Source organism: Phacochoerus africanus, chromosome 12 (assembly GCF_016906955.1).
Source record: "Phacochoerus africanus isolate WHEZ1 chromosome 12, ROS_Pafr_v1, whole genome shotgun sequence".
In the NCBI taxonomy this organism is placed as follows: Eukaryota; Metazoa; Chordata; class Mammalia; order Artiodactyla; family Suidae; genus Phacochoerus; species Phacochoerus africanus.
Genome location: NC_062555.1, coordinates 48,531,473 through 48,557,438, shown reverse-complemented (window position 1 = coordinate 48,557,438; position 25,966 = coordinate 48,531,473). Strand labels below are relative to the sequence as shown.

Genomic DNA, 25,966 nt, shown 5'->3' with positions numbered 1-25,966 from the left:
GGAATGTATACATGTAAGAATAACTTGATCCCCATGCTGTCCAGCGGTAAAAAATAAAAAAATAAATTAAAAATAAAAATACTTAAAAAAAAAAGAATCAGATTACAAATGAGTGTGGACTTGTATTTCTCCTGTGTTATTGGTAATAAAACACAAAATCTGACCTCGTTGGGCCACCAGTGCCACATGGCCTCAAGAGGAATAGCAATATTTGTACTGCTATTGTTTGAAGACAGGACAGAAGTCTGTCATCTTTATGCAAGGATTAGTGGTCTCAAGTGAGTTCAGTACAGGTGCAAGGCAACAGTGGTGGCTGAAGCCTCCTGTGGCTTTGGTGACCTTCCTTTACTGAGCGCTCTTGTTGTGAACCTACCCTGAAGGTCAGAGACCCGTCGGTAGGTACAAACACTCTGAAATCTCACATGGAGAAATATGTCTGCTCTAAAAGGCTTCAGTTGCCGAGATTGTTCTTTTCCTCACAACGTGATGACTTCTCTCCGTGACCATTTTTCAGGTTGCGGTGGCATATTGCATTCAGATACTGGTGCAATCAGATCCCCTCAGTGGCCTCAGAATTTCCCCGAGAACAGCAGATGTTCCTGGACCGTCATCACGCACCCAAGTAAACACTTGGAGATCAGCTTTGACAACAACTTCCTAATCCCCAGTGGTGACGGCCAGTGTCTGAACAGCTTTGTGAAGGTCAGTGCACTTGTTTATTTAATTGGAGCCCAGCTGGTTGCAGGAACATAAACGTTTAGACTAGAAATGATTCATTGCCCTTCCAAGTAAGAAAAGGACAGTTTGATGCTTGGATTTTTCTTTTTTCTTTTTGTCTTTTGTCTTTTTAGGGCTGCATCCACGGCATATGGAGTTTCCCAAGATAGGAGTCAAACTGGAGCAGCAGCTGCCAGCCTACCCCACAGCCACAGCCACAGCAACGCCAGATCTTTAACCCACTGAGCAAGGCCAGGGACCAATGGATGCTAGTCAGATTTGTTTCCACTGAGCCACAACAGGAACACCCTGAATTTCTTGAATGAAGAAGTAAGAAACCTCCTAAAAGGAGTTAAAATCTGAACCACCACATGCTTTGCATGTGACTTTCATGTGCGAAAACATAAGCAGAATATCTTTGTGTCCTAGAGCCAGATGAAAAATTCTTAGACTAAACATCACGAGAATAATCTATAGAAGGAAAAATTAATAAATTCTACCTTATCAAAATTAAAAATCTTTCACGCTATGAAAGCCTCTGTGACGATATGTAAAGAGAAGCTAAAAACTGAGGAGAAAAACTTTCCAAATCACTTACCTGTCAGCATGCCTAGGATAAAAACCACTAACAGCACAGATCCTGGCAAGGGTACAGAGAAGTGGAGTTCCCATTGTGGTTACGAACCCTACTGGATTCATAAGGATGTGGGTTTGATCCCTGGCTTCGTTCAGTGGGTTATGGATCCCCGTTGCCATGAGCTGGGGTGTAGGTCATAGATGCAGCTCAGATCCCATGTTGCTGTGGCTGTGGTGTAGGCCAGCAGCTGCAGCTCCGATTCCACCCCTAGCCTTGGAACTTCCATATGCCATGGGTGTGGCCTTAAAAAAAAAAGAAAAAAAAAAAAAGAATGCAGGGAAACTGATCACTCCCTGCTAGTGGGAGTGTGAAATGGCACAGCCACTCTGAAAAATAGGCCATTTCTTATAAGACTAAATATACACTTACCAAGAAGATCCAGTACTTGGACTCTTGGGCATTTTTCCCAAACTAATGCAAACTCTGTCCACACAAACACCTGTATACAAATGCTCATAGAAGCTCTTGTCAGGTTAAAACTCTTGTCAAGGTTAAAAATTTGAACAAATCACCAGGGAATTATGCCAAGTTAAAAAAAAAATCCCAAAAGATTACATCTGCTATGGTTATGTATAACATATATACTATTTTTGAAATGATAGTACTCAGACTATGAGAGGTTGTCAAGAAGGGAGTATGGGAAGGATCTGAGTGTGGTTATAATAGAGCAGCTCCAGGGAGCCTTGGAACTGGAGCTGATGAGTATCTTGAGTCTGATAGTATAAACTTGAATATAACTAAATGTACACTTGCACGTGGGCAAATGCAAGTCCAGCTGGGAAACTGAGTCAGATGACTGCACTGTATCCATGTCAACATCCTGGTTGTGATATTGTCATCTTACAAGATGTCAGGGTTGGAGGAAACCAGAATATCGGTACAAGGGATTTCTCTATGTCTTAACAACTGCATATGAATCTGCAGGTACTCAATAAACATTATTTTAAAAAATTATTTCAGTGATAAAGTATCACGTGCAGCCAGGCTGAGTTGTAAAGAACTTAAGAAAAGTCAGAACGTTTTTGACAGTTCGGTAACAGGTGGTAGATCGAATAGCACTGCAAGAGTTCAAGGTCATAGAGCCAATGAAATGAGTTCTCGACTGACAAGGCAGCATGAATGTTTAATAACCCTGTACCATGATTATCATCGCAAAACTTAGGTTCTTGGGCCAAAAGGTAGAGGTGTCAGATCCATAATTAATGACTTGAGAAAAGTGTAAGCCATGCAACTAATTGGGATGTTTGATCCATTTCTGTCAATGTGGAAATTAAAAAAAAAAAAAGAAAGAAAGAAAAAAGAAAAGTGTAAGCCCTGAAGGATTCTTGAAGTTGTTTATTGAAGAAGTTGACATTCTTTCTTAAAACTTTTAGCTCTAATCAATTTGCTTTTTTAGTGATGTTTGTTAAAATAGTATCTGCAAAACTCTCTCTCAAGAAGTGATGTTTATAATTTTCCAAAATGTGGGTATGAAACTTCTGTATGCTGTTTCCCTGCATAGTTAAAAGGGCATTTCCTTCCTGACACTTTTTAATTTGTGTATAGTTGATTTACAATGTTGTGCCAATTTCTGCTGTACAGCCAAGCGACCCAATCATACATATATATATACATTCTTTTTCTCTCATCATCCCCCATCATTCTATCCCAAGAGGTTGGATATGGTTCCCTGTGCTATACAGCAAGACCCCATTGCTTATCCATTCTGAATAGTTTGCATCTTCTAACCCCAGACTCCCCATCCATCCCAATCCCTCCCCTCTCCCCCTTGGCAACCACAAATCTGTTCTTCTTGTCTACCCTGACACGTTTTTTGACCCTAGGGGTTTGGCAGAATAGCTTTGCTTTTGTTCTCAGGAGCTCCAGTCCCAGGCACCTCCCATATTTCATGAACGACAAATATAATTTGACTTCAGTAAGATGACTATCCGCTGGATACTCAGCGTTTGAAAAGCAGTTGAAATGATATGGCTTAAAGAGCTGAGACGCAGCAAATCAGAGCCCTGCATTGGTGCTGCCTCACACCTCTGCCTGTGGGCTGACCTGCTGGTAGGGATGTTTCTAACAGCTTGATGCGCTATTGCTTTGTTTGGAGACTATTCCTGAAAGTCATATATGTTCAGAGTGAGTGCCGTGATATGAAGCAGATGTCAAAGTCAAGTAAGACTAATCCAAACCCAATTACCTTTTTGCCTTTGGGGGCTAGATTATTCTTAGTTAGGAGTTCCGGGGGCATTATAGGGTGTTTAGCAGCATCCCTGGCCCCCACCCACTACACATCACCCCCTACACCAAACGTGACAATCAAAGATGCCTCCAGATATCTATGGGAAGCGCAAAAGTCCTCCTGGTTGAGACCCACTGGGTAAACATGTTTGATGGTCTTTGGTCCCCAGTAATGGGCATTTATTACCTACTATCAATATTTTCCTTAAGTGATTCATTGCTGTAGATACAGCCTCTCTTTTCCTCCCTTTCTCTTCATTGAGCCTTTTTTTTTTTTCCCCACCCTTTTAGGGCTTCACCTGCAGCATATGGAAGGTCCCAGGTTAGGGGCTGAATCAGAGCTGCAGCTGCCAGCCTACACCACAGCCACAGTAATACCAGATCCTTGCTGCATCTGTGATCTACACCACAGCTCTCGGCAATGCCGGACCCTTAACCCACTGAGCAAGCCCAGGGATCCAACCTGTGTACTCATGGATACTAGTTGGGTTCTTAACCCACTGAGCCACAATGGGAACTCCCTCTCCTCATTGAGCCTTAAGCCTCCCAGTGGCTCCTTGCCACCTGCAGGGCATGGCCCAGGTCTCTGACTCGCCACGGGCCTTGCACTGGCTGGAGCCACCCCTCACCCCTTACTCAGATTTTGCTCTATTTGAGCTAGACCTGCCCCTATCTGCCACTGGGGCCACTTCAGACAGACTCACCTTTCTCTAAATCAGGTAAAGCCCCTTTTCTCTACTTTCAATGGCTCTGTGACAGTTCCTTTCCTAGTTGGAATTTGCATTTGAAGTTGTGATCTCAGATTGATGTCCTTCCCCAGTCAGGACTGATTTGATCAAAATTAGCACATTGATCACAGTTACTCCCCAGCAAGTCTTTTTCAAGTGAGCATCTCAGTTGCTTCTTTTAAAGTGGCCAGACCAGAGTTCCCATCATGGCTCAGTGGTTAACAAATCTGACTAGGAACCATGAGGTTGCGGGTTCAATCTCTGGCCTTGCTCAGTGTGTTAAGGAGCCGGCGTTGCCGTGAGCTGTGGTGTAGGTTGCAGACGCGGCTCAGATCCCACATTGCTGTGGCTCTGGCATAGGCTGGCGGCCACAGCTCCGATTCGACCCCTAGCCTGGGAACCTCCATATGCCGCGGGAGCAGCCCTAGAAAAGGAGAAAAGACTAAATAAATAAATAAATAATAAATAAAGTGGCCAGACCAGTTAAATGACAGCAAGGGGACTCCTTGAGAGTGGTCCCTCCTTGGGAGTGGCACCCTGGACTTTCGTGAATTGCACAGTGACACAATCTCATCCTTTCTTCAAGACAAACCTTAAAATTCATCACCGCCAGGAAGTCTTCCATGATTTATCCCAGTTCATGTAGACTTAAAATTCATGTCCATCTTCTTCATGTCCTACAAATATGTTCATTTCCACGGGCTTGTTGCTCATAAATCTTCTCTACTTGCAACCCACCATTTGCCAGACCACCAGGACAGATGGTAAACCCCACAGTGGCACACGCACTACTCTTGCTCTCCCCCCAACCCCGGCACCAGCAAGTTCAGCTAGACCAGGTCAGCTAGAAGGCAACAGAAAACTGGGTGCTGATGGAGTTTGTTGGATTTTTTTTTTTTAAATCACTGCCTAGCTACACACAAATGAATAGTCCCCTTGTAAGAGTCAAGCATGGGCTGTAAGAAAGCAGCTTAAAGAAATGATTCTCAAAAGAAAATAGAGCAGATCCGCCTGTGTTTTATTCACTGTGATGTTTCAGTTTCTATACCCCAGTGCCATTCGTTTCCAGCTTAAGCATATTTAAACCCCGACGAGGGAAAACCCAGAGCACGAAGGCATATTTGTGGCTCTTCCAGGTGTGGGCGGGCACTCAGGAGGCGGACAAGGACCTGTTGGCCACGAGCTGTGGGAACATGGCCCCTGGTCGCATCATTACGCCCAGAAATGCCTTCACTGCTGTGTTCCAGTCTCAGGAGACGCCGGCTCAGGGCTTCTCTGCATCCTTCCTAAGCCGTAAGTAGCCCTAAAACACAAAACCAGGGGTCCTTGAAAGGGCGTGGCTGCCACAGGCAGGCTCGAGGAGGAGGGGGTCTCTTCCAGGCTTGGCTGGAATCTGGCACGGGGGCCAAAGGGAAGAGCCTGGGCAGGTCCCCTCATCCTGAGGGTGCACCTTTCCCTCCCAGTCAACCAATGTGGATCTGAATCCAGCCGGAGGCCGGAAGACACATGATGTAAAAAGCCTGAGTAATGCTCCCTAATGTCTGAAACGAACCCTCAGATCCACAGTGGGGCAGGAATTGGGCAGAATCGGGGAGGTGGGAATCAGTAGACAATCAGCGCATCACCCACCTGCATGGAAATCACCTCAGACTGTAAAACAGGGCCTCCCTCCACGCCTGTCTGAAGTCAGAATTGCCCGGGCCCAGGCCCTCACCCAGATGATTCGGGTGCTCAGTCAACCTTTGGAGTCATTTTCTTGTGGTTTTTTCCCCTTCCATCTCTGAAGACCACAAACAAAGCAGAACAGTGGGGAGAGATCGTTTTCAAGTCTAAGGAACAGTAGGGTGTGTGGGTGTGCTTGTTGGCTGAATTAAATCAAGTAGCCACTCTTCACAAACCACTATGGAGGAAGACGATTGATGAGAGGGATGAGAAGAAATAACACACGAGGGAGTTCCCGTTGTGACTCAGTGGTTAACGAATCCGACTAGAAACCATGAGGTCAAGTGTTCAATCCCTGGCCTTGCTCAGTGGGTTAAGGATCTGGCGTTGCCGTGAGCTGTGGTGTAGGTCGCAGACACGGCTCAGATCTTGCGTTGCTGTGGCTCTGGCATAGGCCGGTGGCTATTGGTCCGATGAGACCCCTAGCCTGGGAACCTCCATATGCTGTGGGAGTGGCCCTAGAAAAGGCAAAAAGACAAAAAAAAAGAAAAAAAAAGAAATAACACACAAAATAGGTGTCTCAGACGTGACCAAGAGGATGGTGGAAGGGCAGTAAAGACAGTCGCAGACCTGATTTTAGACCTTCACTCGCTTCGTTGTGTGTGTGTGTGTGTGTGTGTGTGTGTGTGTGTGTGTGTTTTAATACCAGTTTAAAAGGATACGGATGTTTTCTATCTATGACATAGATAAGACGGTGGGGGGTTCTTTGGTTCGTGGTTGTAGGGAAACAAATGTTATGCTGGTGGTAAAAAGATAGTTCTCTTCATTTCTGACACCAGAAAGTCATGTGAGAATGTGTTAAGAGTTGGGATTAGTAAATTCAACCATTTCTTAAACTTTTTAAAAAATTAAAATGCAGTTAGCTTACCGCCTTGTGTCAGCGCATCACATTTCTGTACAGCAAAGTGACCCAATTGCACATGTATGTACATCCCCTTTCTTATATTCTTTTCCATCATATTCCGTCCCAAGACACTGGGTATAGTTCCCTGTGCTGTTCTGTAGGACCTCATTGCTTATCCGTTCTAAATGGAATAGTTTGCATCTACTAACCCCAAACACCCAGTCTATCCCATTCCCTCCCCCTCCCCCTTGGCAACTGCAAGTCTGTTCTCTGCCTGTGAGTCTGTTTCTGTTTTGTAGATAAGTTCATTGGTGCCATATTTTAGGTTCTGCATGTAAGTGATATCATATGGTATTTGTCTTTCTCTTCCTGAATTACCTCACTTACTGTGAGAATCTGTAGTTGTATCTGTGTTGCTGCAAATGGCATTATTTTGTTCTTTTTTTATGACTGAGCAAAATTCAACCATTTTTATAAAGCAGGTGTTTTTTTATGGCCATATTACACTGGTAATGAAAAGAACATATTTTTCTATAATATAATAAGGTATCTTCAAACTATTAAATGTATTGATTTGGTACAGATTAGTTTTCATCAGTTTTATTTCTTTAGCTGCACAGATCCTCTTCAATCTTTGCTAAGCTAACTTTTCTTTCCTATCTTCAAATTAAGTGATTTGCAATGGATTGTGGCAAAAAATTCTACGTAACCCCAAACTCTGCATCATTTTCTAAAAAACATATAATGTTCTCATTTTGCATGGATGTTTGTCTTTAAATCAGAGCTCCATTCTTTCCATTTTTGTTTCTTCTGTTTGGAGTAACTCAGAGAATTTGTCTCTGGAGAGCTTAGGAAAGCTGAGGTTCCCTCGCTGATAAAAAGACGCTGTGTGTGAGATGCTGATAATGCCTTTTTCTTCCCACGTAGGATGTGGAAGGAATTTCACTAACCCTTCAGGTTACATTGTTTCTCCAAACTACCCAAAGCAATATGACAACAACATGAACTGCACCTACATCATCGAGGCCAACCCTCTGTCTGTGATCCTCTTGAAGGTGGTGTCTTTCCATCTGGAAGGTACGTTTATTCTTACGTAAATTACAACTGAGTCTTTTTTTGCTTGTTTTTTTAGGGCTGCACCCATGGCATATGGAAATTCCCAGGCTCGGGGTCTAATTGGAGTGACAGCTGCCAGCCTACACCACAACCACAGCCACGCCAGATACAAGCCACATCCGTGACCTACACCACAGCTCTCGGCAATGCCCCTGAGTGAGGCTAGGGATTGAACCCGTATCTTCATGGATATTAGTCGGGTTCATCACCTCTGAGCTACAAGGGAATTCCCTCCAGTTGATTTTTTTTTTTTTTGTCTTTTTGCCTTTTCTAGGGCCACTCCTACGGCATATGGAGGTTCCCAGGCTAGGGGTCAAATCGGAGCTGTAGCCTCCAGCCTACACCACAGCTCACAGCAACACCGGGTCCCTAACCCACTGAGCAAGGGCAGGGATCAAACCCACAAGCTCATGGTTCCTAGGCGGATTCATTAACCACTGCGCCACGACGGGAATTCCTGATTCTTAATAAATGGATGAGTGATGAGTAGAGACAGAGATTGTCTAAAAATCACCATTTGAAGAAAATATTTAAAATGTTATGGGAATTCCCTGATGGCTCAGTGGGGTAAAGATCCAGCATTGTCACTGCTGAAGCTCAGGCCACTGCTATGATCTCAATTCGATCCTGACCCAGGAAATTCTGCATGCCGTGGGCAAGGCCAAAAACTAGAGTTGATATAAACCTAATTAAAATATTATCCAATATTTTAAGACCCACGCATCATCCTATATATTCCATCCAGAGGTAAAAAAAAATAATAATGCAAGGGCTTTAAGGACATAGGCATCACGTAAATGGCTTAAAGAAAACAAGTCTGAAATCTATGACATGTTAATCTCAGCTTCTCATTTATTCATTTGCATTTATTCTACACACAGGCACATGCCTAAACACAGTCACACACACACACACCATAAACCAGCAAGAGAAACTTCATCGCTGAGTCCAGGTAGGTGCTTCATATATGATGAACAAATGAATAAATTCATAAAATTAGTAAATATCTCTGTCCTACTTTCATTAAATAGGACTGTGGGATACCCGTTTTTTGTTGTCGTTGTTGTTGTTTTCATCTTCATCGATTCCACAGGGATTGGGAAATCCCTAACCACAGCATCCCGTGGGGTTTATTCTTGACTCTTGGCAAAGGGAACAGTGGAGCTGCTGATTTGGACTGGACCCTGTCTACCATAAACACAACTTGCTGGCTTTTTGTTGCTGCTGTTGTCGTTGTTTTATTGTAATAGCTTGTGTTGGCTCGGCACTTTATTTATTTATTTGTTTGTTTGTTTATTGCCTTTTTAGGGCCACACCTGAGGCATATGAAGGTTCCCAGGCTAGGGATCGAATGGGAGCTACAGCTGCCAGCCTACACCACAGCCACAGCAATGTGGGATCCCCAACCCACTGAGCGAGACCAGGGATCAAACCCGCATCCTCATGGATACTCGTCAGGTTTGTTAACTGCTGAGCCACGTCAGGAACTCCCACAACTTGCGTTTAACGGTGGTATCTCACCACAGAAGAAAGGTCCCCTCAAGTAGACAGGCATCTTCAATCCCTCAGTCTGTTTTTTACAAATTAACTTTTCCTTTCTACATTACACTTAACCTGTAAATTTGTCAAGCTTCATCTGCCTAATCAAAATGTCTTTCTCTTTGGGTTCGTCTCCCATGGCAGTGAAAAGTCCAACTTGGCAAAATGCTCTGCAGTGCTCAGCACCTGGGAAAAGCATGCTTCCTGGAAATAAAAATGACATGTCACTGAGTTCCCGTCGTGGCACAGTGGTTAACGAATCCGCCTAGGAACCGTGAGGTTGTGGGTTTGATCCCTGGCCTTGCTCAGTGGGTTAAGGATCCGGCGTTGCCATGAGCTGTGGTGTAGGTGGCAGACGCGGCTCGGATCCCGCATTGCTATGGCTCTGGCGTAGGCCGGTGACTACAGCTCTGATTCAACCCCTAGCCTGGGAATCTCTATATGCTGCGGGGAAGCGGCCCTTGAAAAGGCAAAGAGACAAAAACAAAACAAACAAAAAAATGACATGTCGGCCCTCGTACATTGATAGATTACACAAAGCTTCTCTCCCTGGATCCTTTGTCTACAACCTCCTTTTCCCATGTCTCTACAGCTTGTGGTCTTTGGCATGCATTTGCGGGAAAATGCCAAGTATGAATGATGAATGTCGCTGTAAAAATGGACTGTGAAGTAAAACATGATCTTCTCAGCATTTGCTAGCACAACATTCCATTAATATGAAAAGATGTTCATGATACATAAAGTATTAGGGGAAGGTAAAATAGTTTATATAAAAACATCCAAGGGAGTTCCCTGGTGGCTCAGTAGGTTAAGCATCCAGTGTTATCGCTATCACTGCTGTGGTTGTGGTTACTGCTGTGGCACAGGTTCATTCCCTGGCCTGGAAACTTCCACATGCCATGGGCACAGCCAAAAAATAAATCCAGTCTTTTTTAATTTAAAATAACCTGTGGGAATAAAATCTGTAATGCTACCAAGCAGTACTTAAAGAGCTGCCTCATAGATTGATGGCATTTATTTGCTTTTTTGTACCTTTTCTATGATTCTTATAATTGAGGGCAAGTTATTTTAATAGCAGGGGAAGAACTGGTGTTCTCTTGTGGCATAGCAGGTTGAGGATCTGGCATTGTCACTATAGCAGCTTGGGTCACTGCTTTGGCACAGCAAGTTCCTGGCCTGGGAACTTCTGTATGGCTTGCACACAGAAAAAAAAAAAAAAGCGGAGTTGGGGGGATGGATCTTGTGGCTTGGATTGTGCATGTACATGTGCATTTGTTCTCATTAAATTACATGAATGCAAGAATGTCATATGCCAATATCCTTTAGACTGAAAAAGGAGATGCTGGTAAATATACTCTATAAAAGATACATAAAAAACATTGCCAATACCAATGGTGTTTGTATTAAAAGCGGTGCCCAACAGTAGCTCCTGAGTTTCACTGAGTGGCTGTAGTAAAGAGGCGAGCCGCTGCAGGCTCTCTGACCTAGAATGTGGCCACAGAGGTGGGGACTGTGGGGGACACACAGTATTTTAGGATGAATCTCAATGCCAGGTTGGCCACGTACTAGTCACACAACTTTCTACAAATTACTTATTCTTTCTGATAATCACTGGGTTTTTGTTTTGTTTTGTTTTGTTTTGTTGCTTTTCAGGGCTGCACCTGCAGCATATGGAACTTCCCAACCTAGGGGTCAAATCAGAGCTGTAGCCGCAGGTCTGCGCCACAGCCACACCAACATGGGATCTGAGTCGCAGCTGCGACCAACACCACAGCTCATGGCAACACCAGATCCCCAACCCACTGAGCGAGACCAGGGATCGAACCCACATCTTCATGGATACTAGTTGGGTGTGTTACCGCTGAGCCACAATGGGAATTCCCAAAAAGCATGGTATTTTTTAAAAACATAAACTAGTAGATGTGAGTCAGATCTTGCCTGTAGAAACATATTTTGTGAGCTTTCATTGACCAGAGCAGCCATTGTTTTGATATTTTTGCTTCTGCCAGTCAGGCTCCCCTTACACATGTTGCCTGAGAACTAATATTTGGTTTAACTGATTTCCACTTTAATGATTTTGCTCATTCTCACCCAGTTGAAGAGACTGCTCTTTTTATAAGACATCTTTAGGCTAATGTCTTGTGACATTTCCAGTGTTACAAGTAGTCAGCATTTTCAAACTCCTAAGTGCATCATTTCTGGCTTAGGTTAAATGAATTATAACGATTCCCTGAAAGTGCAACATGAATCAGATTTATTTTGTCATTAGATTTTCATCACTAATCATATCAGTGCCAACGTTCATTGAACACCATCAGCAAGTTTGAGATTCATTAGCCACAGTAAAAATAACCTTCCACCCCTTCTAATCGAGCCAGAGGAATTCGTGTGCTGTGTGTTGTGATAAAACTGAATGTTAATTGCCCTTAAGAAAATTCATAGCTTTTTTTTTTTGCAAGAACATTAGTCTGAGCTGCTATAGACCACAGAACTCTTTCTGAAAAACTCTCTCCAAATGACTCAGTATTTCCGAGCCCAGGCTGCCAGCAGAGCTTGGGTTGTCCTGGGTAGAGTGAAGGTTCTGGATCTGCTGTTTTGGTAGGCCACTGGCACAAAATGTGGACTTGTCAGGGGGCGGGGCGGGGGGAGTGCTATTCCAAGCTCCAAAATATTACAAGGAAACACACTATGTCTACTGAGTCTACTGAGTGTGTGGACAAGTGTGTTTACTTAGGAAAGGTTTTACTCTTCAAACTCTTCAAACAAGTATCCTGGTTATCCAGGTTATCCTGGTTATCCTGGTTATCCAGCTACATACTGGTGCTTTTCCTGCTAAGAGGTTACAAAGGTTCAGTGACCTACTTTTCACTAAAGTGAGTTGCTTGGGAAGTATGTTAGGGTATTATGTGTTGGCCTAAGGTTATCTTTCTCCTTATTACATTTTAATTCTGTAAACCATATCCATAGACTTATCTTTCCTATATAATCACCACTGAATTTCAGGGAAATCGAGTCATAGAAGAATTTTCCACTTGAGCATTTACAGGACTTTTTTGTTGTTGTTGTTTCTGAAAGTTACCTCAAGACTAAAATGGCTCTTGGTATTCTTAATGGTGTCCTCAAAAGTTGTAAAATAAAATAAAGATTTGGGAGTTCCCATTGTGGCTCAGCAGGTTATGAACCCAACTAATATCCATGAGGATGGAGGTTCAATCCCTGGTCTTGCAAGATAGGCTAAGGATCCTGCACTGCTGTGGCTATGGCATAGGCCAGCAGCTGCAGCTCCAACTTGACCCCTAGCCTGGGAACTTCCCATGTGCTGCAGTTGTGGCTCTAAAAAGCAAAATAAAATAAAATAATAAAATAAAATAAAATAAATATTTGACCAATTCAAAATGTCACTTTGGTCAAAATTGAAATAGCAAAAACCAACAAAATCTAATGAGAAAGCATGAAGGAGAAACCATCAATGTTTGTACTTATTTTGGAATCAAATAAATACTTATTTTATTTTCCCAAATCCCAAATGGTCTAAAAGTATATTTTTCTGTTTTTGCTATTTGTGTGGCCAAGTAGATGCCTCCCAGTTGCTGCAAAGATGATAGGCTTTTTTTTTTCAACTTTACAAAGAAAACACCTAACAGAGGAAGTAACCTAGGCAATGCCTTCTGTGCCTTGATTTTTCTATCATTAAAATTGGGTAATAACATTGATTTACCTTGGCGATAAGGAGGGATTTAGAAATTAATTCTTAACTAAAAAAATCCCATATCTAGGCAAATTCTAAACTCAGTTTTTCTCAGATCTGGACCATCTCTCCTTTTTGGGGGGGAGGCCGCATATGGAGTTTACAGGCTAGGGGTCAAATTGGTGCTGCAGCTGCCAGCCACAGCCACAGCCTCAGCCACATCAGATCGGTGCCGCATCTGTGACCTATATACATCTCCTCTCAAGGCAACACTGGATCCTTAACCCACTGAGTGAGACCAGGGATCGAACCTGTGTCCTCATGGATACTAGTCGGGTTTGTTAGTGCTGAGCCAGGACAGGAACTCTGCAGAGTATCTCTTAATAAGAACTGGATAGAGTTCCCAAGTGGCACAGTGGGTTAAGGATCTGGCATTGTCACTGCCATAGCTCAGGTTGCTGCCGTGGTGCAGTTTCAATCCCTTGCCCAGGGAATTTCTGTATGCCATGGGAATGGCCATTAAAAAAAAATTAAGAATTACTCAAAGGGCACTGTTTTAAAAGTGAAAAGGGAATTCCTGTCGTGGCTCAGTGGTTAACGAATCTGACTAGGAACCATGAGGTTGCAGGTTCGATCCCTGGCCTTGCTCAGTAGGTTAGGGATCCAGTGTTGCCGTGAGCTGTGGTGTAGGTTGCAGATGCGGCATGGATCCTTCGTTGCTGTGGCTGTGGGGTAGGCCAGCGGCAACAGCTCAAATTGGATCCCTAGCCTGGGAACCTCCATATGCCTCAGGAGTGGCCCCAGAAAAGGCGAAAAGACCCAAAAAATAAATAAATAAAAATGAAAAGATAAGTCAAAGAGTAGAAGAAAATGCTTATAAATCACATATCTGATAAAGAACTGGTCCTGGAACTAACACTCACATACTGTGGATGCAGCCAAGAAAAAAAAAAAAAAAGAATTGGGTGGAGAGTAGAGCCTTGGCACAGAAAATGAGGGGACCCATGCAAATATCTTTTGCTCCCTGTCCTCAAGAGATGGCCTCTGGGGAAGAATGGCGCTAGATTTCCAGATAGATACCTGTGTAATGTTTGCCTAGATTCTCCTTCATTAACATAGAAGTCCTGGTTTACAGGCTACGCCCCATGTAAAACTAAAAGGAAAAAAAAAAAAAACTGGACAGAGAAAAAAGGTTAGATAGAGCCTTGCCCATTTCAGGTAATAAATGTGTTTGGATTTTTCCTTTTTGCCCTTTTTTTTCCACCAAGAAGCATAATCATGGAGTTTGGTGGGTTTTCATTGACGTTTCCCCTCCATTTAATCTCAGTTTTTAAGGAAGTGGCACTAGCCAGCTACTTACCACTTCTTTCCTTTGCTTTATCAATTATGTCTCAAGAGATAAGAATGTTGGCCCATTTCCCATCTCACTGTTCCAGAAAGCAGTGGTTCTTTGGAAGTCGTTCCTATTGATGTTTTGTTGGAACTGGCCAAGCCCCAGAGGAGGGGGTTAGGCTGTGTGGGATTCCTTGCTTGCCTGGGCTGTCAGATTTTGACCTTCACCCTCTGTGGAGCTCCTCCCTCCCACAGAATTGTTCCTCCACTGAGGAGTCGGGGTCCAAGCTACTCAGAGCTGCCCCTGATTCACACATGTACCTCTCCCTAGAGCGCTCTGCTATTTTACTGCAAAGACTTTATCTCATCTGCACTATTAAGATATTTCAGTCAAAAGGATTTCCCACTCATTCTCATCCTCATTGGCTTCTCTGCCTCCCTCTCTGTGACTCTGGAGGAAAATTGCCCTCTGAATCTAAATTCCACACCTTTCTATTCTTGGCTGAATGACTCATCCTTGGCTTCCTCTCACTTCTTTCCAGGTCCTTGGAATAATGTTGAAATCAAGACTTGAACATTGTTCTTTGTCATAAAGCCCAGAGGAAGGTGATAAAAATGACATTTCAATAGGTTGGGTAGAGCCTTACCCATTTCAGATAATAAATGTTTCAAAGTTTTGCAGAAGGAGAGAAAATAGTCGTAGAAACAAATTGTGGAGGATTGTTTTATACCTCGGAGATTTCAATAGTAAATATTCATCCAGTCCTTTACTGAAAATGGAATTAAGAATGGCGGTAGCTCCTTGTCACATAACTTGGCCTGTCGTCCATGGAGAAAGTATCATTTAATTCCAGGGTCCTCTTCTTCCTGACAAGTTCTCATGTGTCTGATTGAATGCTCCTTATCGACCAGAAACTCAACGTTGATATTCATCTCGCTCCTTGAAGACCTTTTTTTAAACCTTAACCAAATTCTTTTCTTTCCCTAGAAGGCAGTCATCCTAGTTGCATTTAACTATATTCCACTTGAGAGTTTTGCATATACTTTGATTATATATTCCATTGGCTTCCCCTATGATTATAGAAAGGTATTTAATCTCGTTATTTTCTGATGCCTGTGGTCTTTGTCCCCGAGTGTCTTCTCATGAAGAATTGGACTGATACCTTTGGTCAAACACCGTGAGCTGATGTGTAGACCTTGAGAAGGTGATGTGTCTGCGTGAATTACTTGATGCCTATGGACATACTTATCTTTCTGGTTCTTGTAGATTACTTTGTTCATGCTAACTCTTGGTATTTTTTTTTTTTTTTTGACTTTAGGAACCTTACCTATTCTGATATTATGTAATTTTTGAGTTCTTATGGAAAAAATTGGGAAGAGCATCCTACCTGAAAGAAATGACTATTGAGATGGGTACAGGAATGTTTTAATCCTTAAGCAACTTGCCAAGTTTCATAACTTTCACAATTTACTGAGCCAGGCTTTGAGAAGAGCAGATCATCTTGAATGGTGTTTTTAGTTACTTGGCATTCTCTTACCATCTACAAAAAAAAAAAAAAAAACTGAATCCCATCTCAATTCCCTCTGCCTCTCCTTATTGTTGAATACAAACCTTTTTTAAATAACTTGTGCACTTTGGTTATGTCTCAATATAGATAAAAATTGCTGTTTCAGGAGTTCCCGTCATGGCTCAGTGGTTAATGAATCCGGCTAGGAACCGTGAGGTTGCAGGTTCAATCCCTGGCCTTGCTCAGTGGGTTAAGGATGCGGCATTGCTGTGGCTATGGTGTAGGCTGGCAGCTACAGCTCCGATTAGACCCCTAGCCTGGGAACCTCCATATGCCACAGGTGCAGCCCTAGAAAAGACAAAAAAAAAATTGCTATTTCATGAATAAACTTTCTATAGTTGAAGGAGTTCCTTTGATTTTTTTGAAGCATAATGAAGCACATACCCTATATTTCACAGCCTTTCCATAATTTTCTAAGACAACCACCACTGTGATAGTCTATATTATCAAAGAGTTCAAAAACTAACTCTTTAGGAGTTCCTGTTGTGGCTCAGCAGGTTGAGAACCCAATATAGTGTCCATGAGGATGTGGGTTCAATCCCTGGCCTCACTCAGTGGATTAAGGATCCTGTGTTGCTACAAGCTGTGGTTATAGGCCTGCAGCTGCAGCTTCTGATTCAATCCCTAGCCCAGGAACTTCCGTAGACCACAGGTATGGCCCTAAAAAGGGAAAAAAAAAAAAAGAGAGAGAGAGAGAGAGAGAGAAACTAAGCCTTTAATACTTAAAGGATTCAGTGGATTCAACTTTAATACTTAAAGCATTCAACTGATGCAGAACTGAAATTTTAATCCAACATCAGCAACTTGTCCTTTTATTCTATGATTTTGCTTTTACTGCTTTATATATTCTTGCTGGCGAAAGATATTTTACAGCTAATTCATAATATTTTTTAATCTCAAACTCACCTCCTCTGAATGTTTTAAATTCCAGTACAGCTTTTGGTATTATCTACAAGACAAATTCGCAGGCTAAAATTAAGGTACACAATTTGGCAGTATTCAAGCCATGAATCTGAGTTTACTGTATTTCTTTTTTTTTTTTTTTTTGGTCCTATTTTTCCAGCATCATATTGTTTCTGATTATATGGTAAGGTCACTGAAATTAAGTCACATTTTCAACTTGTAGATTTAGGCCCAATTAGTAGCATAATTACTTTTTAATTTTATTTTATTTTTATTAGAGTAGAATTGATTTGCAGTGTCATGTCACTTTCTGCTGTACAGCATAGTGACCCAGTCATACGTAAATATACATTCTTTTTCTCCTACTATCGTCCATCATGTTCTATCCCAAGAGACTGGATATAGTTCCCTGGGCTGTACAGCAGGACCTCATTGCTTATCTGTTCTAAATGGAATAGTTTGCATCTACTAACCCCAAACACCTCATCCATCCCACTCCCCCCTCAACTGTCCCTAGTTTATAATCACTGATTTAAAGGAGCCATTTTATAAGGAAGAAAATTCTGGATTATTTTTACACAGGATTTACCTGTTGTGAAACTCCCCATGCTTTCTCACACCTGTGCCTGAAACTAGGCTGAGCGTCAGTTCATCAGGCAACCAAGTCAAATAAGGACTTGACTTGCCAAAACGGCAGTTGTTTCTCTTTTTTTTGGGGGGGGGGGGATGTCTTTTGAGGGCTGGACCCATGGCATATGGAAGTTCCCAGGCTAAGGGTCAAATTGAAGCTGCAGCTGCCGGCCTACACAACAGCTCATGGCAATGCCTGATCCTTAACCCACTGAGCGATGCCAAGAATCGAACCTGCATCCTCATGAATACTAATCAGATTCGTTTCTGCTGAGCCACAACGGGAACTCCATCTCATTTCAATTGCTATGTGAATCTTCCTGATATTTTTGTGGGATTGTTTATGTTTGTTTGTGATAATCGTGTATGTTGCTTCCGGTTGTCTTCCACTTGGCACAGCTCGCTCCACCGTGTCAGGAAGCTGCAACAGTGACGGCGTGCACATCATCCGAGGTCACAGCTTATCCTCCACGCCCCTGGTGACCCTGTGTGGGGATGAGGCCCTGTCTCCTGTCACCATCTCCGGGCCGGTGCTGCTTAACTTCTACTCGAACGCACACACCACAGATTTTGGATTCAAGTTTTCCTATAGGATAACCCGTGAGTAGCCATAAGGATGGAGTTGGGAATTTTCTTTTTTTTTTTTTTTCTTGAGAAATTTCCATGAGAAGATTTGATTGTGAATCACACATCACCCACGTGAAGACTCAGAGACTTTAAGGGAAAAAAATTATTAACCAGGTGCCTGGTCCAAAAATACTTAGATATGTTCCTTTTTGGAAAATAAAGATGCCCTTTTTCATGAAGTTTGGCAGAACTACAGTGAAAATCAAATGGAAGATAGAGATTTATTTTTGATCATTTAAATTAGAATGAACCGCTACCTTCAGTTATGGGTACATTGCATAAAAATGACTTTTGGGCCTGGACTTTCCAGATGCCTCTTTCATATAACCAAGTCACTTTGCTGTAAAGCACTGGTTTATAAATTTAGAAAAAGGTGTTCCCCTTGTGGCTCAGCAGGTTAAGAACCTGACATTGTCTCTGTAAGGATGTGGGTTCGAACCCTGGCCTCGCTCAGTGGGTTAAGGATCCAGCACTGCTGCAAGCTGCGGACTAGGTCACAGATGCAGCTCGGATCCCACGTGACTGTGGCTGTGGCGTGGGCAGCAGCTGTGGCTCCAATTTGGCCCCTAGCCCGGGAACTTCTGTATGCTGCAAATGCGGCCGTAAAAAAATTTAATTAATTAACTAATTAATTTAGAAAAAATGTAAGAGAATATTTTCTTCTGGTGGGAAAGAATTTTTTAGCAATATGCAAAAAGCACAAGTCCTGAAAGATTGATGTATTTATCCAACTATGTTAAAATTTGCAACTTGTCCATGTCAAAAGCAAGGTGAGAAGACAAGGCACAGATTGGACCAAGACTTTGGTAGCTACCAAGATCTTTTCATTCCTTGTTGACCGTTTGATTAACGTTTGAAAAATCTTAAGATTCAATTTCCCTATTTTGCATAGTCTCTTCCTTTCCTGCCCTAAGCCGTGCTTGGTTCATGTGCTGACAGCATGTCTTTTTTTCACATCACCCCAGCTTCAGTAACACGGGCAGAAAAAAAGATCTTGCAAAATCGTTTTCTTTCTTGCACGAAGCCCCTTGCTAGAGGGAGAAAGCCAAATCATCTTCTTTCAAAGAAATCACTGTTCCCATCCACAAAGACTGAAACTGTTCGTTTACTCATGAAAAAGGCATCCGCATGTGGTTCACATTAGCCAGTCCCATTGTATGCATGACGGTGTGGGGCTCAGGGGTTCTGTTGGCATGAACAGAGCAGAACCGTGAATACTCCTACCCCCAGTTATCTTGTTGAATAAAGAGAAGGGGAAATTTGTTTTATTCTTTTGGCACAACTAGTGCTCTGGAGAGTTACATCCCTGCTGTGTATTCTTTTACTCTTCCATTCCTCGTTTTCCTAAGACGCCTTGTGTAAGGTTCCCCATCATCTACTATGAGAGACTCATTGGAGGAGGGTTGTTTGGAGTTCCCTGGTGGCCTAGAAAGTAAAGATCAGTGTTGTCCCTGCTGTGGCTTGGCTTTCACCCCTGACCTGGGAACTCTCACATGACAAGGATACGGCCAAAACATAAACCAAAGAGGATTCTTGACACTGAAATTTCAGATCCCAACACCGTCCAAATTTGCGAGTTATTTAGACATTGAAAAGCTTCCAGAGACCACATAATTGTGTACAAGATGACACAGAATAAAGGCTACACAAGCCTAACATTTAATTCACTGCAGATGTTTCCAAGGGCCTGAGAACGCAAATACTATGGGCATAGAGAGAAGAGCTTTCCCCACAAAGTGGGTTCAAATGAATCAAACTAAACAGACAAATAAATACATAACCTGAATAACCTTAAATGGCAGCCACTATTTGTTGTTACCATTTCTAAGAGATGTCAGTGGAATCTACCCATGGAGAGTATGTAAGCCATAAAAATATCATCAAAACATACTAACCTTACCACAATTTTAAAATCATAAAATATGGGAGTTCCCATCATAGCACAGCAGAAACAAATCTGACTAGGAACCATGAGGTTGCAGGTTCAATCCTGGCCTCGCTCTGTGGGTTAAGGATCCAGCATTGCCATGAGCTGTGGTATAGATTGTAGACGCGGCTCAGATCTGGCATTGCTGTGGCTCTGGCGTTGCTGTGGCTCTGGCATAGGCCGGCAGCAACAGCTCCAATTAGACCCCTGGCCTGGGAACCTCCATATGCCTTGGGTATGGCCCTAAAAAAAAAAAAATTGTAAAATATGGAGTTCCTGTCACGGCTCAGTATAACCAACCTGACTAAGATCTGTGAGGATGCGTGTTCAATCCCTGGCCTCACTCAGTGGGTTAAGGATCCGGTGTTGCTGTGCATTGTGATGTAGGTTGCAGACAAGGCTGCAGCTCTAAATCAATCCCTAGCCTGGGAACTTCCCATGCTGCAGGTGCCGCCATAAGAAAGCAAATAATAATAATAGTAAAAGCACAAAATAAAATAAATATAAACCTTCCTCACTGCAGTGAGAATAGGGCACTTTCCATCACTAACTGACAAATTCTTCTTCCTTATCTCAAAGCCAAGCAGAAAAATTAAAAATCTCTATTTTTTGTGATGAGATTTCATTCTATTTTTTACAACTGATATTTTATTGACTAGTGGGCGTAACGAAGGGCTATGGGCTGTTGATCTCTGGATTCAGGCTTGGGGGTGGACCTAACTTCCTCCTGCTGGTTGAGGACCAGTAATAAAACTTGGGCAGGGAGTTCCCGTCATGGCTCAGTGGTTAACAAATCTGACTAGGAACCATGAGGTTGCAGGTTCAATTCCTGACCTCGGTCAGTGGGTCAGGGACCCGGCGTTGCCATGAGCCGTGGTGTAGGTCGCAGATGCGGCTCGGATCCCGTGTTGCTGTGGCTGTGGTGTAGGCCAGCAGCTATAGCTCCAATTAGACCCTTAGCCTGGGAACCTCCATGTGCCGCGGGTGCAGCCCTAGAAAAGACAAAAAAATAAAAATAAACAAAAAACCTGGACAAACACAGACCTTACCAGCCTTTCAACTGAATAGAATAGAAATACATGGGACCCAAGAGCTGTGCATTTGCGCCCCCAGAGGGAACTACCCTCCATTACTCCCAAAATGATTTCTAAAATGTCACGTTATCATCATCTATCACAGACATAGGAGACATCCCCCTGTGTGGTTTAAGATTTTAGGTCATAGTCCCTCCCAGGTTCTTATGCCTACACCGTGCTTTGGACTCTGCACAACTTTTCTAAACTTCTAGTCACCCCTGTTAATCCCTCTGAATCTGTCACTTCAGCACCAAGGAAGGACAGTTATATTCCAGCATGTGAGACGTTGCTTTCTCATTACTTTCCCTCTGGGCATTGTTTCAGCTCAGCCCGATTCCATCCCTTGAAATACTATCTTCCCTGCTTCCACTCCTGTCTCTACCCCCAGCTCCGTGCAGAAATCTCAGTCATTTGTAAGCCCAACAAAGGGAGCTTTACGTGGCTTTAGGACAAAGAGCCATCATCTCTGTCTCTTAGCAGAGGGTACAACAGCCTAGAACGTCTGACCAAGACTCTGCTGTGGGTCATAACTGTTCTCTGCTTTTTCCCGTCCTCTCTTGCAGCCTGTGGTGGCACGTTCAACCTCTCCTTTGGAATCATCAAGAGCCCTTCCTATTCCTATTCCAACTACCCTAACGATATGCACTGTCTGTATACCGTCACCGTCAGAGACGACAGAGTGATCCAGCTCAAGTACGTAAGACAAGGTCACCTTCTTCAGAAAACCGGGGCAGCTCTAGTCATGGGAAAGATAGTCCTTTAATGATTCCCAGCATTGATCCTCCTCTGAGGTACATGCCAGAATCTAGGGAGAGGGAGAGCGAGCATGTGGTATGATCCCATTCCCCTGGGAAGTGGGGTCTCCACCCTCCACGCAAGCTGGTGGTGATTCAGAGGAAAAACAGGCCCTCTACCCGTTCAAACAATTGTGCTTTTCTGACGGTTTTAAAGGGGCTTCCTATTATAATGGGGTGGAAGCCTGTCTTGGAGTCATAGGGTGCAGAGAGGGCAAGAGGAAGCAGCTTCTGTTTCAGGGGCACTAATTATATGCAAGGAATTTTAGTTAACCCTTCTCCCATTCTCCTAGTTAGTTCTCGATACAGTCAGACGAAGTATAGATTATTGATCCCATGTTATTGATGAGAAAACTGAGGCTCAGAAGTTGCAAATAACTTTCCCAAAGGGACGCACTATTCAATGAAGAGTTGAAAACGGAAAATGTATCGGGGAGTTCCCGTGGCTCAGTGGAAACAAATCCGACTGGTATCCGTGAGGATGCAGGTTCGATCCATGGCCTCACTCAGTGGGTTAAGATCTGGTGGCGCCGTGAGCTGTGGTGAAGGTCGCAGACACAGCTCGAATCTGGCGTTTTGTGGCTGGGATGTAGGCAGGCAGCTGCAGCTCCATCTCCACCCCTCACCTGGGTACTTCCATAAGCCTCAGGTGTGGCCATAAAAAGTCATTAAAAAAAAAAAAAGAAAACGTATCTGATTTGCTCCCAAAACCATGTCCTTCATAGCCCCCTTTGCTCTCTCTCAAAGGGTAAACATTCTAATTACTTAAGAGATTTCTTTTTATTTGGGCGTCAGGACACCTCTACACTGGTGCTATACAGGGTACCTTATACCATCAGTAAAATACTCCCCGATCCTGCCCACTTCCAACAAAGCTGATGATGGGAAAGCAACCTCCAGTTCTCTGAGTGATAAAGCTCAAAATTCCTGCCATCTAGGATGACGTATTTCTAACTCCCATGTTTCAATGATGTGTAGCCTATGACGGAGTACTCTGAAAGTTGGTGTGGCTTATGGCAATTCAGAATTCTTTTTTCCTTTTAGGGCTGCTCCTGTGGCATATGGAAGTTCCCAGACTAGGGGTCAAAACAGAGCTGCAGCTGCCGGCCTATGTTACAGCCACAGCAATGTGGGATCCGAGCTGAGTCTGCAACCTACACCATAGCTCACGGCAACACTGGATCCTTAACCTACTGAGCAAGGCCAGGGATCAAACCCAAATCCTCATGCTTTCTAGTGGGGTGGGGTCTCCCATAACGACCACAGTGATGTGAAATGTGAATTTTTGGTTAAAGCAGTTAAATGAGATGCAGGAGAAAATTTAGTTCACTTTTTTCTATCATTTTTTTTTCCTTTTTGTTGCATGTGTTTTTGGTGTCATATTCCAAATTTGTTTTACATATTTATTTATTTATCTACTTTTGCTTTTTAGGGACACACCCATGGCATATGGAAGTTCTCAGGCTAGGGGTATAATCAAAGCAACATCTGCTAGCTTACACCACAGCCACAGCAACGTCAGATCTGAGCTGCGTCTGCGACCTACACCACAGCTCACAGCAACACTGGATCCTTAACCCACTGAGAGAGACCAGGGATCGAACCTGCAACCTCGTGGTTCCTAGTCAGATTCATTTCTGCTGCACCATGATGGGAACTCCTATCTTTGTTTTTTATATTTTTTATTTCTTTTATGAGGAATAGCATTTCATATTCCTGGTTTTCAAAGTCACAGTAATGATCATTTGTTGGGTTTTTGATTTTTTCTTTTTTTTTTTTTTTTTGGAGCAAATACTATATGCCAGGTCCCATAGTTTGGTCTCTACATACTGTTGCAATTAACCTTAGAATAAACTCTATTTTAAAAGAGTAAAACAGACCATGAGAATGAGAATGAAGCTCTGGGTCTAAAACCAGCCTTTCTTCTGTCTCTTATAGTAGCATTCTTCCAATAAGTAAAAAATAGGGTAAGAGGACCATTGATCTCACAAAATAACAAGGGAGCAGAATAAATACCATATCTTTAATGAGACTGAAAAACTAAAGTGTTGCTGCAACAATAAATATCAGTTCAACTTGTCAAACTTAATGTCTCTCTGGACTAAGATGTGGTACATATACACAGTGGAATATTACTCAAGCACTAAAAGGAATGAAATACCGGCATTTTTAGCAACATGGATGGACCTAGAAATTCTCATGCTAAGTGAAGTCAGCCATACAATGAGACACCAACATCAAATGCTTTCACTGACATGTGGAATCTGAAAAAAGGACAGACGGAACTTCTTTGCAGAACAGATGCTGACTCACAGACATTGAAAAACTTATGGTCTCTGGAGGAGTTTGGGAGTGGGGGGATGTGCTTGGGTTATGGGATGGAAATCCTGTGAAATTGGATTGTTATGATCATTATACAACTACAGATATGATAAATTCGAGTAATTAAAAATTTTTAATTAAAAAATTGAAAAAAAGAAAAAAAATTGAAAAAAAAAACCTTAATGCATTTCAAATAGGCTTAATATGTCCTTGGCTATAAATTCTGGGAGTCCAGAACTGTATCTTATCTTTATATTCCCACCACTTACCATACTCTTTAACCTATTCTACTCGCCCCCCAAAATTTCAACTTTTGAAACTGATCAGTACAATAGTATATGGTTTCTAATGTTTCCTATCAAGTGAATCTTGGATGCTCTGCCGTTAGCCTTTGTCTTGCCCCGTTTTAAGAAGTACAAACTGAAGCTATAATTTAATGGAACTCCAAATGGAGAACATGAGTATTAACAAGGCTTATTTCACAGGTTCAATGATTTTGACCTGGTTCCCTCCACTTTCTGCTCTCAAGACTACCTGGAAATTTACGATGGTTCTAACATCAGTGACCCCCTTCTTGGCAAATTCTGTGGTTCCACACTTCCGCCAAATGTGAAGAGCAGCAATAATACCATGTTCCTGGTGTTCAAGACAGATTCAGTTCACACTGCAAGAGGTTGGAAGATATCTTTCCGGCAGACATTGGGTAAGAATTTTGGACAAGCACATCTGTTTTTCATGACTGTTACTTTTCTGCCTTAATTTTTTTTTCCACCTCTGTTACATTGCCCTTAAGATTAGAGGGCTATATCATGTAGAACTGTGCTTTTAAAAATTACATATGATGTATTTTTGAGTAACCAAAAAACCACTCAACAGATATGTCTCTCTAGTATTTAAAGAGAAAATCTCAACAAAAAAAAACAAACAAACAAAAAGGAGTTCCCGTCGTGGCATAGCAGAAACAAATCCGACTAGGAACCATGAGGTTTCAGGTTCGATCCCTGGCCTCGCTCAGTGGGTTAAGGATCCCGCTCAGTGGGTTAAGGATCCGGCATGGCTATGAGCTGTGGTGTAGGTCACAGATGCGGCTCAGATCCCACATTGCTGTGGCTCTGGCGTAGACCGACGGCTACAGCCCTAATTGGACCCCTAGCCTGGGAACCTCCATGTGCCATGGGTGCAGCCCTAAAAAAATGACAAAAAAGACCAAAAAAAATAAAATAAAGAGAAAATCTGTCCACACCACCATCTCAGATGAGAACTGAGCCTCATTTTAATAACCCATGGAAATGGTGTTAAGTCTAAAGGTAAACAGGGCCAGCTCAAGAAAGAAGGCTCTGTAGTCTGTGTTGATTTGATCCTTAAAATGGTGAAGAACCTGGAAGACTTTTAAGTAAAGACTTCATGGCCAGACTGAACTTCTGGGAAGATCTTAGTGGTAGCAAGGTGGAGAAAGGCTCAGAGGACCCATTAACCTCTGAAGGAAGAAACTTATCATAGAATTCCAGATGAGAAGGCTTGAAGCCTCCAACTCACACAACGAGAATAAAAATAAAAGGAAAGATGAAAA

The 25,966-nt window shown here is 42.8% G+C and overlaps 1 protein-coding gene across 1 annotated transcript in view; it reads left to right on the top strand.

The window, feature by feature from the left end:
* Positions 1-25,966, top strand: part of CUBN (cubilin) — a 316,180-nt gene that overhangs the window by 237,597 nt on the left and 52,617 nt on the right. Inside the window, exons 54-59 of the mRNA XM_047755040.1 lie at positions 515-702; positions 5,445-5,601; positions 7,802-7,951; positions 18,050-18,250; positions 21,844-21,973; positions 24,882-25,099. Of these exons, the coding sequence (XP_047610996.1) occupies positions 515-702; positions 5,445-5,601; positions 7,802-7,951; positions 18,050-18,250; positions 21,844-21,973; positions 24,882-25,099 (1,044 nt within the window). The remainder of the gene's footprint in view (positions 1-514; positions 703-5,444; positions 5,602-7,801; positions 7,952-18,049; positions 18,251-21,843; positions 21,974-24,881; positions 25,100-25,966) is intronic.